Source organism: Jaculus jaculus, chromosome 8 (assembly GCF_020740685.1).
Source record: "Jaculus jaculus isolate mJacJac1 chromosome 8, mJacJac1.mat.Y.cur, whole genome shotgun sequence".
NCBI lineage: Eukaryota > Metazoa > Chordata > Mammalia > Rodentia > Dipodidae > Jaculus > Jaculus jaculus.
This window is the reverse complement of record NC_059109.1, coordinates 140,041,192-140,056,563: the sequence shown is the minus strand read 5'-3', so window position 1 is coordinate 140,056,563 and position 15,372 is coordinate 140,041,192. Positions and strand designations below refer to the sequence as shown.

The 15,372-nt window shown below is 56.9% G+C and overlaps 1 protein-coding gene across 1 annotated transcript in view; it reads left to right on the top strand.

Annotated features, from left to right (window-relative positions):
* The first annotated feature begins 346 nt into the window (after positions 1-346).
* The window catches only part of Lama5 (laminin subunit alpha 5), a 61,195-nt gene continuing 46,169 nt past the window's right edge, over positions 347-15,372 (top strand). The window contains exons 1-2 of the mRNA XM_004669450.2: positions 347-652; positions 6,101-6,253. Of these exons, the coding sequence (XP_004669507.2) occupies positions 347-652; positions 6,101-6,253 (459 nt within the window). The remainder of the gene's footprint in view (positions 653-6,100; positions 6,254-15,372) is intronic.

Genomic DNA, 15,372 nt, shown 5'->3' with positions numbered 1-15,372 from the left:
TGCCTGAGTCCCCCTAGGGATCCGAAGCCCCGACCTGAGGAAGCGGGGAGGCAGGGCAGCACCGGCTTTCCCACGGCCTGGCTCGGGGCCAGCAGGTGTCCCTTCCGGGAGGCGGGTCGGGCCGGGGTCCGAAGGGTTAAGGCCTCCCCGCCGCCCCTCCTCCTGCCCTCCCCCCACCCCAACCTTCTCCCCGGGGCGCGGGGTCGGGCGCCCGGACGGGCCGGGGCGGGGCCTGACGTCCGCGAGCGGGCGGAGCGAGCCGGACCGGCCTCCCCGCTCCAGACCCGCCGGGCTCCCGCGGCGAGCGCTGTCCCCAGAGTGTGGCGACGCGGCCCCGAGCGGGAAGATGGCGAGGCGCGGAGCTCGGCCGTGCGCGGGCGGTCCCCGGGGCCCCGCGCCTGCCCCGCCGCCGCCGCTGCTGCTGCTGGTCGGGCTGGCGCTGCTGGGCGCGGCGCGGGCGCGGGCGCCCGGGAGCGGCGACTTCAGCCTGCACCCGCCCTACTTCAACCTGGCCGAGGGCGCCCGCATCGCCGCGTCCGCCACCTGCGGCGAGGAGGCCCCGGCGCGCGGCGCCTCCCGCCCCACCGAGGACCTCTACTGCAAGCTGGTGGGGGGTCCGGTGGCCGGCGGGGACCCCAACCAGACCATCCAGGTGAGCGCGGGCCGGGGGAGGCGGAGCGCCACGCCGTGCCGTTCCGACCCGGGATCTGCCCAGCTCATGGGGGCCACCTGGGGCCGTCGAGTTCGGGGAGCGACTCCCTGCATGTGCATTCAGAAGGGACCCCCCCCCCCATCAAGCCTCTGAAGCTCGCGCGGAAACTGCGCGTCCCTCTGGAAGGGCCAACGAAGTGTCCCCTCCGCGGACCAGGGGTCCAGTCCAGTCTCGTGGCGGTGACTCGGGAGGGAGGGGACCGGTGCCCAGTCCTTGGCGGTCTCTAGTACGGGATCCCGGCGAGGGCGGGACTTGGCTTCGGGGTAGGCTGCCTGTGGGGCGGGGTGGGCACTCCGCCTTCTGCTGGGACAGGCTGGAACCTGCTGGCCTCCGGATGGGGACGGGATGAGCGCGGGAGCCTCTGGGCCGCCCTTGCTCCCGCCGTGGGGCTCCTGTCCCTAGCCAAGTGTTGAAGCGTCTTAGCTAGAGGTCTGTCCTGGCAACGCCGTGGGACCTCCGAGGTGGGAGAGGGCCGGCAGGAAGTCAGCTGAAAGCAGAAACACGTGCAGGCTCGACATGGAGTCAGAGCCCCCCGAAGACCCGCGGGGCAGAGAGCCCCTCAGGCCCCGCCTGCAGGTGGACTGAGTGGCCCTGCAGCTGGACCCCTTGGCCAGGAAAACGGGCTGACCAAACTCTGGATTTCTTTTGGGGCTGGTGTCAGCCTTGGGGGCAAAGTCTGCCCCAGGTTCCCTTGCAGTACACCCCAGAACAGACTGCCCACCATGCCCTGACTCCACATTAGGGAAAGTGTACCGGAGCCCTCAGGGCCAGTGTAAGTGAGCCAGTCCAGAGACCAGTTCCCACCTTCCTGGAACGGGGCTGAGGAGGAGGCCCAATGACTTTGCGAAGGGGGTGAGGGAGGCCAGACTCTACCTCCTCCCTGCCTGCCCACCCAATACTCCCATGGGCCCCTAAGTGGAGAGGAGGGAGCTGAGAGGGGCCAGCCTCCCCCGGGTTCTGGCTTCCCTGAAAGAAGAAACAAGGATGCCATGGGGCAGCTTCCTGCCTTGCAGAGCAGACCTCTGAGATGGGAAACAGGAGCCTAGGAAGATGCAGACCCCTGCTTGTAGCCCCACAACCTGAGCAGGGTCCAGCTGGAGTGAGGTGTGGGAACTGGGGTGCCTCTTGGGTGCGTGTTAGGGTGGCTGGGTCTCGGGAAGGGGCTCCCCTGCGGCTGTCCAGACCTGGACTCCCAGGGCCGTTACTGCTCAGCTGGGAGCCTGCTGCTCCCTAAGCTAGGCTCAGGTCCATTTCCAGACCCTAGTCCAGCCCTCCCTGCCCCATCTGGGTGACAGGTCATCCCAGAGGGCTGTCTGCTTGGGTTTGTCTCCTAGTGACCTGGGGCCAAAGCCCTGCTCTGTTGTACCTCAGCTGTGTGGGTTCCCTCTCTGATCCTCGAGTTTGTCTGTGGAATGGAATGGACACAGTATGATGGTCCACTTCCTCTGATATTAGAAGCCTGCCCTGGAAAGTGGCTACTCTTGGTGTGCCATGCTCTCGAGTGGGCACTGCTTCTCCTGATTCACCACTAGCAAGGCAAAGCTATTTTCTTTTCTTTTTTTGGTTTTTCAAGGTAGGGTCTCACCCTAGCCCAGGCTGACCTGGAATTCACTATGTAGTCTCAGAGTGGCCTTGAACTCATGGCGATCCTCCTACCTCTGCCTCCCTTGTGGTGGGATTAAAGGCATGCACCACCACGCCTGGCTCAAAAGCTGTTTTCTTAAAAATACTTGTTGGGGGCTGGAGAGATGGCTTAGCCGTTAAGTGCTTGCCTGTGAAGCCTAGGGATCCTGGTTTGAGGCTCGATTCCCCAGGACCCACATAAGCCAGATGCATAAGGTGGCACATGCATCTGGAGTTTGTTTGCAGTGGCTGGAGGCCCTGCCATGCCCTTTCTCCCCCCCCCCACCTCTTTCTCTGTCTGATGCTCTCAAATAAATAAATAAAAATAAACAAAAAATTTAAAAAGATACTTGTTGGGGGCTGGAGAGATGGCTTAGTGGTTAAGGCACTTGCCTGGTAAGCCTAAGGATGTGGGTTTTTTTCTTTTTTTTTTTTTTTAGAGAGGACACAGATTTATTATTTATTTATTTGAGACACAGAGAGAAAAAGAATATGGGCAGATGCATGTGCATCTGGCTTATGTGGGACCTGGAGAATCAAACCTGGGGTCTTAGGCTTCACAGGCATGCACCTGAATGTGAGGCAAGTGCAAGGTTGCACATGACCACTAGGTGGCGCACCCATCTGGAGTTCTATTACAGTGTCTGAGGCCCTGGCATGCCAATTGTCTCTCACTCCCCCTCTCTCTAAAAAAGATATTTATTTGCATATTTACCTGCAGAGAAAGAAGAGAGGCAGAGAGAATGAGTGTGCTAAGGCCTCCAGCCACTGCAGGCGCACTTCAGATGCATGCGCCACTGTGCATCTGGCTTCCTGTGGGTACTGGGGAATCAAACCCAGGTCCGTAGGCTTTGTAGGCAAGGGCTTTAACTACTGGGCCATCTCTCCAGCATCACAGGGCCATGAGCCCCTCTTCCAGAGCTGCTTGGTGGAGAGAGCTCCCTCCTCCGGTTCTTTAAGGCTCTGAGAGCCTCTGACTGGGTCGGCGGTAGAGATGGCTGGTGCAGGCAGATTGGTTCAGGTGATGCTCAGAACATGAAACTGTACCCTCCAAAAGAGCCCAATGTGTGCCACCATGGGAAGTGAGGCACATAGGATGTGGGGGAAGTGAGGCACATAGGATGTGGTTCTCCTATCTTGGCCTCCCGAGAGCTGAGATGAAAGGCGTGTGTGCCACCACGCCCGGCTCTCCCCAGCCTTTCTGACCACCAGAAGCCCTCTTTCTCCAGGTGACCTTTCTTCCCGTGACACTACCTTCCCCACTCTTTCTGTCCCTACCCCACCCTGCATTCCCCAGCTGGGACCCTGCTGTTCAGGTTCCAAAATGGCCGATCTTTTGTTAGAGAGAAGGGGGCCTGGGCATCCCGGGGTGGGGGGAACCTGGCTCAGTGAGCCGAGCTGTCTGAGTGACAAGGCAGTAAGTGGATGCCTGGGACAGACAGCGGGCAGCTGGGGACTCCTGCCCTCCCAGTTTCAGGTGGGCATCAGAGGAACTCTGCTGACTCCCTGGAAGGGGATGCTCTAATCGGCCTGTGGTTCCTCAGTGTGTTCTGGGAACGGGAAGATTTAGCCCAACCAGCAGCAGCAGGGGAGGAGGGAACCCCATTTCCCAACCCTGTCTGCTCTGAACCAGAGGCCAATGGACCTGGGCCACCAAGGGTGATGGTGGGTACCTACTGTGGCCAGTTGCTCAGCAAGTGGTCAAATGGAAACTGTTCCCTAACTTCTAGGCTCTCTCTGTTGCCTGGCAGGGGCTAAAACACTACTTTCCCTGGGCTCCTAGAAGACAGGAGGTCCACCTTGCACCCTTCATCCTGGGCACCTCCACTGTGGGCCCAACCTTTGGGTGGTCTTGTGTCCTACAAGGTCTGGACCAGGAGGCAGCCTTCTTGGGAAGCCTAACCATCTACTTCCTCCCTGCCCATGCCCACATTGATTGGCACCGGTGGAGGGTGCGATCATTGAACCTCTTGGGCTCCTATCTTCTGTTACCCCTGAAGCTCTGCAATCTGGGAAGGCCTGGGTTCCAGTTTCGGTGTCACCACTTAGGCTTGGCAGCATGCATTACCTTTAGGGTGGCAGTTCTGGGTGGTAGGCTGGGGATGCAATGAGGAATAAGGGAGTGTGGCTGTTACTGCAGAGCCCTGGGGGCCCAGTGGGACCAGCTGAGTGTACACAAGGTGGGTAAATGCAGCCAGCAAACCCTGGCAAGAACAGGTCTGCGACTTGGGTGGTCCAGAGTGGAGGCCCTGCCCAGGGGGTGACATCCAAACTGTAATGGAGGGACAGCAAGCTTGAAAGCTGACCAAAGTTATGGGGCAGGAGCCACCCAGACATCAGCACATGGGGTCCTAAGAAGTCACAGATAACTTGCCACCTGCTTCTTTTGCATCTAGTAGAAGCCTAGAGGGTGTCCTGGGAGGCAGGGCCTATGTGTGCAACTTGGGGCTGAGTGCTCTGTTGCCCGTGAGGGCGCTGAGGGGGGCGGTAGGGGATCTCTTACACCCAGTTTCCTTCAGGAAGAGGTCTGCACCCCACCCCTGGCTTGGGAGAGGTGGGGTTGTTTCCTGGGCCTCTGTCAGTGTGTCAGTACCTGGTGTGTCAGTGCCGGGCCTCTGGAGCTGCTTTGTGTGTGGAGGGCAGGTCTGGTTTCCTTGTGGGAGGCGGGGGTGGGCTCCACTGGCCAGTAGCCAGGGCCGCGCCCCTCCCCCACCAGGGCCCACAGGCCTGGACGGTGAAGCTTCCTCTGTCCCCAGGGAACACAGGGCCCAGCGGGTGGCCTGGGCTATGATGAAGCAGCTGCCAACCAGGCAGGCCTATGTATAATCTTCACCCTGGAGGCAACCTGAGCAGGTGCACAGCATTGTCCCCACCCTGCCAATGGGGACACTGAGGCTCTCAGTGTGTTGTGATTGGGTCCTGTCCCAGGGTTCAGGAGTGGTGGTCAGAAGGTCTTGCCCACACATCTGAACACCAGCCGAGCCCCACAGGCTGCCCATGTTTAATTCTGTCTTGGAGACCCTAATCCAGAGAGCACTGGACATGAGGCTGGGACGCGGGTTCTTGAGGCGGGCACAGTTCTCTGATTCTTCCAGCCCCCCTTTTTTAAGGTAGTCTCACTCTAGTCCAGGCTGACCTGGAATTCACTATGTAGTTTTAGGGTGTCCTCGAACTCACAGTGGTTCTCCTATCTTGGCCTCCCGAGAGCTGAGATGAAAGGCGTGTGTGCCACCACGCCCGGCTCTCCCCAGCCTTTCTGACCACCAGAAGCCCTCTTTCTCCAGGTGACCTTTCTTCCCGTGACACTACCTTCCCCACTCTTTCTGTCCCTACCCCACCCTGCATTCCCCAGGCTCCTCTGCAGTGGCCAGCAGGGGAGGGGGCTGGACGTTGTGAAGGGGTCATGCTCCCTCTGCCCCTTGGCTCTAGCCATGCATACCCAGGGCCTTTGCAGTAACCAACCCTGGAGCATACTCCTTACCCTGAAGGTCCCAGAGGCCATCTCCTCTAGAGGCACACCTTTATTGATTTTTCCGCCTATTTGGTGTCTCCTCCAGCCCTGGTCTTCCTATAGTATATGCAGCCATCTCATGTGAACCATATCCCCTGAATTAAGAAAGCGTTCCACAGGTTGAGTAAGGGGAAAACTAGTGTGGTGAGACCTAGGATCTGTATTATGGCAGGAGAGCTGTTCTAAAGGGGCAGGGGTGACCAGCCTTCTTGGCCATCTGACTAACCCCACTCTCTACTCCCTCCTCCCTATAGGGCCAGTACTGTGACATCTGCACCGCAGCCAACAGCAACAAGGCGCACCCTGTGAGCAATGCCATCGATGGTACGGAGCGCTGGTGGCAGAGCCCACCTCTGTCCCGTGGCCTGGAGTACAATGAAGTCAACGTCACCCTGGACCTGGGCCAGGTAGGGAGGGTTCCATTTTACCTCGGTAGCTCCAGCCGTAGGGTTTTCCTTGGGCACATTTGCCTGTACAGCTCCGGCCATAGGACTCACCTCATGACATGTGACTTTGGGATGGATGAGGTCACTACTGTGGGGGGGGGGCTGGAGTCTGAGTCCAGGAAGGCCTGCTGGGGACAGCTGCAGCATGGACAGAGGCCCAGTGCTGGGCACCTCTGTCTGTTCTTTCAGCATCTCTGTATACACAGGGAAAGTGAGGGCTCAGTGAAGTGCAGCAAAGGCCACACCAGAGCCAGGCAAGACAGGCGGGTGGGCAGGAGTGCGTTGAGGAGCCCTGTGCTGAGAGCCCCCCTCTACCCCTTGCACTCAGAGGTACCCTGCTGTTTACCCTGAGGAATTCCTGGTGGGGATGGGAGGGGCGTAGGAATGTGGAGGCGGTCTGGTGGAAGTGGACATTCCTGGGATACCTTGCTGTGGTGGCCACCTTGGGGTCAGAGGTTTGGTGTCTGCACCCAGGCTACCAGTTCTGTGCTCTCACTGGCCTCCAGGCCCCTGTGCAAGTAGGACGGTGGGAATGGGCACTTTCCAGTGATGAGCACCCCTCCCACTAAGGTTGGCAGGATGGGGGGGTCTCCGATGTTGCTCCTGGGCTGGGGTACTCTTATTGCTATGCTCCACTCCATGCGACTTTGCCCAGGCCATTAGCTTTCGGGGCGGAGGCTTGTGGAAGTGGAGGCTATGTTGCTGCTCTCTGGGGACCAGGATGGGGATGAGTGGGTGTAGGTGAGGCTAATTCGAGAGTTGGGTAAGGGTGGGGCAGGCTACAAGGTTGGTTCTAGACCTCCACTCTGACAGCCAGTAAGCCTGTGTCTGCCTCCTGACATGTGGCATTGCTTTCTGCTCCTTCCTAGGCCTCTGTTCCTCCCTCCTGAGGTATGGGAGGAGGCCAGGTGAGGTGTCCTCACACAGGCTGGTAGGACAGGCCTGTGGGGCAGGTATCTCCTCCCTGACTGCCAGCCTGTGGACAGACAATTGGTGTGCAAACTGGGCCCCAACAAGTGGTCTGGAATCTTCAGGGGGACCTGAGATTTGCTGCTGTGCCTGAGCAGCCAGAGTGGGGAAGGAGGGAGGGAGGGCTCTCTGGTCCGCACCTGGCTTGTCTGTCTCCCGGAAAGCTGTGAAATCTGGGGCCTGTGGGCCTCAGTAGCCCTGTGAGACATCCTTCTCCACCCACTCCACTCCCCCCCCTCGTGCGCCCATGGGAGGGCGTGTACATGAACTCTTCCTTGCTGAGAGCGGCAAAGGGGGTTCCTGGGGCACTTCCCATATCTCCTCTCCGAGTCTTGCCAGATTGGCCAGAGAAAGAGAGAATGGGCCCTGTCTCCATGACAACCCAGTATGCCTACAGAGTAGGTAGGCACTGTGCCCAAGTGTGGGTGAGGCCAAGGGCAGTAGACTGCCTGCTGATCCAGTATGGACTCTGCCATCGCTGAGGCCCTGGGGCCCTCTCTGAGCCTCTGTTTCCACATCTGTGAATTGGGCCTGTAGCAGATCTGCCTTTAGGCTGCTCCAAGCTGGGAGACATTTTGCCTCCTCCCCAGGCCTCAGTTTCACCAGTTGCAAAGTGACACAGGGTCAAAATCCCTCCCGCTCTCTCCCTGTCTACCAGAGCCCCTGCCTCTGGTGGCCCAGGGACTGTCACAAGTCATAGTGGAAGCTAGGGCCTCTGGGGTTTCTCTGGAAGAGTTCTTCCAGGGGTTACGAGCTTCTGGCTGGGACGTTCTCAGAGGCGCCGTCCTGGGCCATGGCTCCTTCAGGAAGCACCAGGAAGTGCCTGGCCAGCAGCCTTTGTTCTGGGGCTGGAGCGGATGCCCTGGGAAGGGGGTGGGGGCGGCTGGCACTGACACCACAGTGCTTCCTGCATCTCACAGGAGGGTGGGCTCGGCTGCTGGGCTGCCCTGAATCTAATGCTCTGGTGAGTGGGCCCAAGGTTGGCTCTGGGCATGGCAGCCGGGCCCTGAGGCATCTGCGTAGGAGCTGCCAAGACTCCTGGACAGGATGCTTGGGAGAGCCTGGGACTTCACTGGGGTCTCGGAAGAGGATTCTTTCTGTGGGGGAGGGTCCCCAGGAAGCTCAGCTCCCTGCTAATGACAAAGGGATAGTTCCTGAGTCCCAGCCCCACTTCCCTGGGAGCTTCAGAGGGCCACTCTGTATCTCCTGGTGTCTTCTAGAAGCTTCTGGGACCCAGTGGTCAGGTTCCTGGTCTCAGCTTCCCCTTTCCAAAGTCTCATGCAGACCCTGTACCCAGGGCACAGAAGCCACTCTGGAATACCCATGCTCAGATCACATAGCAGCAGGTCCTGGCTTGGGCACCCCCTTTCCCTACCACACGCTCACCAATGCAGTGCCTTCAGGTCTTACAGACAAGGTGGTGCATGGTGGCACACAACTTTTTTTCTTTTGGTTTTTCTAGGTAGGGTCGCTGTAGCTCAGGCTGATCTGGAATTCACTGTGTTGTCTCAGGGTGTCCTCAGCCCTCGTACCTCTGCCTCCGGGGTACTGGGATTAAAGGCGTGCGCCACCATGCCCGGTTTTTTTTTTTTGTGGCGCACAACTTTAATCCCAGCACTCTGGAGGCCAAGGTAGGAGGATCATAGTGAGTTCGAGGCTGCCTGAAACTACAGAGTGAATTCCAGGTCAGCCTGAGTTAGAGCGAGACCCTACCTCAGGAAAAAACAAAAACAAAGAAGCGGGCTGGGCTGGGCTGGCTGTGACCTGAGAACTGGAGAGGCAGCCTCCTGGGCTCCCCCAGCGCCGCAGCCCCTTTCCCTGGTCGGCTCAGAGCAGGAGGTGAGGAGTGCTGGCCCCCTCCTGGCAGGGAGGAGGGGCTTGTTCTCTCTGCTGCTGTGCGGTGGCTCAGGTGACACTGCAGCCTTTGTCATAGGCCCGAAGGCCCAGACTGGGAAATAGGTTGGAGGCCCCAGGCTGGGGACAAAGAGAGGTTGTGGTTCAGGAACACTGAGGCTGGGCTGATAGAACTGAAGGCCAAAGTGTTTTTGGGGGTCAAGATGGGCCAGTGTGAGGGCCTGTGCCCCTGAGATGGCTGTGCCATCCCTTCTTTGCATAGCCAGTTTTCTCCTCTGCAGCTGGGGGTGGGGTGAGAATCCCCGCCCGTGAAGTGCAGTGGGCACCCCAGCCTGGCCTATCCTACCTGCTCTCAGCCTGGCTGGGTTGGGGCTCCCTAGACAGGCCTACAAGTCCCCGGTGCTGCTTGGATGGTGATTATGCAGCTGAGGTCACTGGCGTGACTCCTTGGGCCTTGCTGGGCACACAGCCATGTGGCCAGTGCCTTGAGATGGTCAGCAAAGCTGTGTAGGGAAGTGGCAGGAAGTGAAGCCATGCCCAGGCTTAAGTTACAGAGCCCAGTGATGGGGACAGGTGCAGCGCTGGGCCAGGGCCTGGCTCTGCTGGCTGGACTCCCTGGACAGATGAAGGGGAGACACCAGCAGGTCCTCAGGCTGGGCCAGTGCAGCACCCCCTCCCTTAGCCCCTGGCTAGCTGCATACACACAGGGCAGGTTGCAAGACTGACCTTTTTTTTTTTTTTCTCCCTGTGTGAGAGAGCAAGGGAGTGAGAAAGCGCATGCAAGGGAGAGAGGGAGAGTGAGAGAGGATTGGCGTGCCAGGGCCTCCAGCCGCTGCAATTGGACTCCAGATAGATATATGCGCGCCCTTGTGGACATGTGCAGCCTTGTGCACTTGTGTCACTCTGCGTCCGGCTTACGTGGGACCTGCAGAGTTGAACATGAGTCCTTAGGCTTTGCAGGCAAGCTCCTTAACCACTGAGCCATCCCTCCAGCCCTCCCTCCTCCTACTACCTGTCCCTTCTCTCTTACCTCCTCCTTCCTATACCCGCTTCTCCCTCTTCTCACCTCCCCCTTCCTTGGAGGAGAACTCAGCCCAGGGGCTGCTGGTGCCCTGGCTGTCATTCTGCTGCTGCACTGGGGCTTGGCCTGGTGCCTCAGTGTGTATACAGTCATGCTTGAGCCACCCACCCTGACGCCCCCACACCCTGCTTGCCCCCAAAGGCTTCCTGTTTTCTATATTTTTAAACAAACCGGTTGCGTTGGCCTCTCACTCTCGCCATACCTCTCAGTGGAGACTAAACTGTTTGTGTTTCGGCCGTGGGGTCCCCTTGGGATAAACTCCACTTCCTGTGCACCCCCAGATGACCATCTGGCCTGACCTGGTTGGGCCGAAGGGAGGAGGGGCAGAGAGTCCTGGCTGGTGAGGGAGTCGGGTTTTCTGACCTCCTCCTGCTGTGGTACAGGGGCCGTTTGGCCCCACGTGGGACTCCTGTGTCCTCCTTCTAGCCAGTGACCTCCTATCTCTCCCCAAGCCCTTCCTCTCCACCTGCTCTCTGATAATCTTCTCACACTTGTCTGGACACACCTGTACAGTCTGTAGAGTGGGCCCCTTTAGTAGACTTGGGACTCCTGAGCCTCTGTCCTTAGTATATTGTATGGTTTTTTTTTGAGGAAGGGTCTCACTCTAGCCCAGGCTGACCAGTAATTCACTATGTAGTCATAGGGTGGCCTCCAAGTCACAATGATCCTCTTACCTCTGCCTCCCGCGTACTGGGATTAAAGGCGTGTGCCTCCACGGCCGGCTTGGGAAGGCCCTGATTTTTATTTTTTTGAGGTAAGATCTCATGTAGCCCAGGCTGGCCTTCATCTCTTGAGTGGTAGGATTACAGTCATGCACCACCACACCTGGCTCACATCCCATGTTTTGATTTAATTATTTTATTTGCTTTGCAGTGCTGGGGATGGAACCCAGGTCCCTGTATACAGCAAGCAACTGCTCTGTCATGAAGCCACACCCAGCCCCCATGTTTTTATTTTTTGTTATTCATTGTGGGCTTGCCTGTTGGCACCCTGGCCTTTTCCACTTGTCTCTTGCAGGGTGGGTCCCACACATGGTCTGTTTTCAGGCCCCCTGATTTATTGAAGAGATGGCTCTGTTTACCCAGCTGAGGACGTGAGCAGACCCTGCCCTGGCCTTGTCAGCCCAGCCCCTCATGTGGTGATAGCAGATTTCCACATGGGGTTTTGGTGATGTATAGAGCACATGAGGAAAAGACAATGGCTGGAGGCTGGGCAGCACCACTCAGGACCTTGGAAGAAGGAGGCCAGGCCCAGAAGGTGCTCTGGCCGGACGCCTGCAGTTAGGAGGGGCTTCCTGCCTCACCCTGTACCGCCTAGGACCCTGCTCTGTCCCCAGGAATTAGCACAGGGCCTTCTTCCTGCAGGGCCCCAGGCTGAGTCACAGGCTGTCTGCTGAGTCACATTGCCAGGAGGGCGGGCTGGCCCCCTTACCCCCAGGACACATGCCAAAGCTACCTGCACCCACCCTTGGTCTGCACATCTCCCAGATGGCCTGCACAGAGCTGGGCTGTGGACTCAGGATGGAGCCCCACTCCTTCCCTTGGGGTTCCAAGCCCTGCACACCTTTTGGTGAAATAGGTAATACAATTTCTGAGCCCAGGAGCCTGCCAGGCAGCAGGCTTAGCTTCTGCACCCCTATATCCCTACCTTGGGGAAACCTCACTAGCACCCCTCTTTTCCTCACATGTGTGGCATCTAGACCCAACCAGGGGACCCTGTTTGCTTCCTGCTTGGCCACTCTTGGCAGCACCTCTGCTGACTTCAGCTTTGATTGATTAAGAGATGGGCCCGACACCATCACACTATCACGAAAGCGCCTTTCCTGACCCTCCTTTCGGTGCATCTTCCCACAGCCTTGCATTGAGGGAGGAGTGGCTGCCCCAGAGCCATATGGTCCTTGAACCCGGACACCTGGGCTCTTGCCAGCCCCATCAGGAAGGGTTATGGGACAGAACCCCTCTTGAAGAGTCTTGGCACTCTGATGTCAGGCTGGGCAAGGGGCAAGGGGCAAGGTGGCCAAGAGCCTGGCTCTGGTTGCTGCCCTGGAGACGTGCCTGCCCCAAAATAGCCAGATTTTTAAAAATAACCAGCAGCTTTTGTTTGGCTTTTGCTTTAAAAGACATTTTTTTCCCTCTCTGCACAAAGCTATGCAGCAGCAGAAAGGTCAGCCTGCCTTGGCAGATGAGCGGAGCCAGCAGGACGGGGGAGGACTGAGGGTCTGCGCCCCTCCTGGGTCACACCGCGGGCACTGATAGGGGCCTAGGAGCAGACGACATGTCATAGGCAGATGGGGGTGCTGGGCACAGCCTCCCCGCCCTCCTGTGTCTGCAGCTGACAGGCCCTTCAGGACGCTGCCCAGAGCTACTGAGCGCCAGGCTGAGGTGGGCCCATCGGGCTGAGGTGGGCCCGTCGTTAAGCGCGTCCCAGCTGGGGGGCAGAGGCCTCCAGGCCCCTTCCCCTGCCCGCCAGCGGTTTGGAGTCAGTAGTTGTGAAAGTTCTCTCAGCTGGGAAAATGCGAGGCTACATGGGGATTGCCAGAGACTCCAGCAAGGGTGCAGCCTGGGCCGGGGCCCAGGGAAAGGCGGGGGTGGGCTCCAGGGACTCGGCTCCCCAGGAGCCCTTGGCCGCTGGCTCCCAGGAACAGCCAGTGCCCATGTCTGATGTCTCATGCCTGAGTGTCCCCTCCTGGGCCTCCCTCGCCGCCTTTTTCTCTCCGAGCCCTCATTCATTCGGGCACAACAGCTCAGCCCCCAGACTCAGGGCCTGGGGCGCTGGAGCTGCGAAGCTCAGGTCTGAGGTTGTTCCTGAACAGGCCGACTCCCGCCCCCAGCTGGGTGTGGTCATCTCCCTGCCCCCCACCCCCAACACACCACCACCACCACAGGGAAGTGGAAGATGACCTCAGAGCTGGCAGTGGGTGAATAGGCCTGTGCCCCCACCCTAAGGGAGGTTGTGCTTGGCTCCACCCCATTGTTCCAACAAGGGCAGCTTGCAGTGCCTGGAGTTAGGCTAGCTTAGGGTCTCCCCAGGGCCAAAGCCACAAAGGAGATGGGATCCTTCCACCTGGGGTACCAGCTAGCTTCAGGTTGATTCAGATTCGAGTAGGTGATTCAAACTGGGCGACCCCACCCTACCCCATTGTGGGTTCGGCCCTGAGGTGCCTGACTGCAGCCTGCTCACCGTGGTCTGCTATGGCAAGATGTCTGAAGTGGCAGATGGCAGGCAGGGTCTGCCTCTGCGAGGGCTGGGGTCTCTCTGGCACCCACATTCAGGCCCTCTCGCTTTTGCTGTTTCCCTCGCTCCAACTTCCAGGCAGGGTGGGGACCTGCGTGATGGGTGCTGGTGGCCCTCCCCAGAGGTATGTGGGAGACTGCAGGGCATTGTAGGACTGTGGAGCTGAGCCGGCGTGTACAAGTGGCAGCTCAGCCTCAGCTGGTGCTGCCCAGGGATGGATGAGGGATGCATGTAGAGCAAGAGCCCGGGCCAGCCAGGAAGCTGTCAACTTTTGTGTCTGTGGGAATCTACATTTCTGGGGATGGAACCCAGGGCCTCAAACAAGTGCTGGACCACCGAGCTACAACCCAGTCACTGGCAGCCGCTTTTAAAAGGGGCCAAATTGCTTTAGTTCCAGGGTCTTTATTTCTTTCTCTTTTTTTTGGTGGTGGCATCGAGGTAGGGTCTCACTTTAGCCCAACCTCACCTAGAACTCATTCTGTGGTCCCAGGCTGGCCTCAAAGTCAGTGATCCAACTAACTACCTCTATCTCCCAGGTACTGAGATTAAATGTGCACTACCACACCCGCCTCATTTCTTATTTCTTTAAAAAATATATTTTTTAAATTCAATTTAATTTTATTGTTTATCTTTTCACAATTTTTATTAACATTTTCCATGATTATAAAACAAATATCCCATGGTAATACCTGCCCCTCCCTGCACTTTCCCCTTTGAAATTCCATTCTCCATCCTCCCCATCTCATCATTGTACTTACATATATATATAATACCAACCTATTAAGTACCCTCCTCCCTTCCTTTCTCTTCCCTTTATATCTCCTTTTTAACTTACTGGCCTCTGCTACTAAGTATTTTCCTTCTCACACAGAAGCCCAATCATCTGTAGCTAGGATCCACATATGAGGGAGAACATGTGTCGCTTGGCTTTCTGGGCCTGGGTTACCTCACTTAGTATAATCCTTTCCATATCCATCCATTTTTCTGCAAATTTCATAACTTCATTTTTCTTTACCGCTGAGTAGAACTCCATTGTATAAATGTGCCACATCTTCATTATCCACTCATCAGTTGAGGGACATCTAGGCTGGTTCCATTTCCCAGCTATTATAAATTGAGCAGCAATAAACATGGTTGAGCACGTACTTCTAAGGAAATGAGATGAGTCCTTCGGATATATTCCTAGGAGTGCTATAGCTGGGTCGTATGGTAGATCCATCTTTAGCTGTTTTAGGAACCTCCACACTGATTTCCACAATGGCTGGACCAAATTGCATTCCCACCAGCAGTGTAGAAAGGTTCCTCTTTTTCCACATCCCCACCAACATTTATGATCATTTGTTTTCATGATGGTGGCCAATCTGACAGGAATCTGAATGTAGTTTTAATCTGCATTTCCCTGATGACTAGTGACGTAGAACATTTTTTTAGATGCTTATATGCCATTCGTATTTCTTCCTTTGAGAATGCTCTATTTAGCTCTATAGCCCATTTTTTGATTGGCTTGTTTGATTCCTTATTATTTAACTTTTTGAGTTCTTTGTATATCCTAGATATTAATCCTCTATCAGATATATAGCTGGCGAAGATTTTTTCCCATTCTGTAGGTTGCCTCTTTGCTTTTTTCACTGTGTCCTTTGCAGTGCAAAATCTTTGTAATTTCATGAGGTCCCAGTGATTAATCTGTGGTTTTATTGCCTGAGCAATTGGGATTGTATTCAGAAAGTCTTTGCCAAGACCAGTATGTTGAAGGGTTTCCCCTACTTTTTTCCTCTAGCAGTTTCAGAGTTTCAGGTCTGATGTTAAGGTCTTTAATCCATTTGGACTTAATTCTTGTGCATAGAGAGAGAGAGAAGAATCTATTTTCATCCTTCTACAGATATATCGAGTTTTCCCAACACCATTTGCTGAAGAGGCTGTCTTTTCTCCAATGAGTATTTTT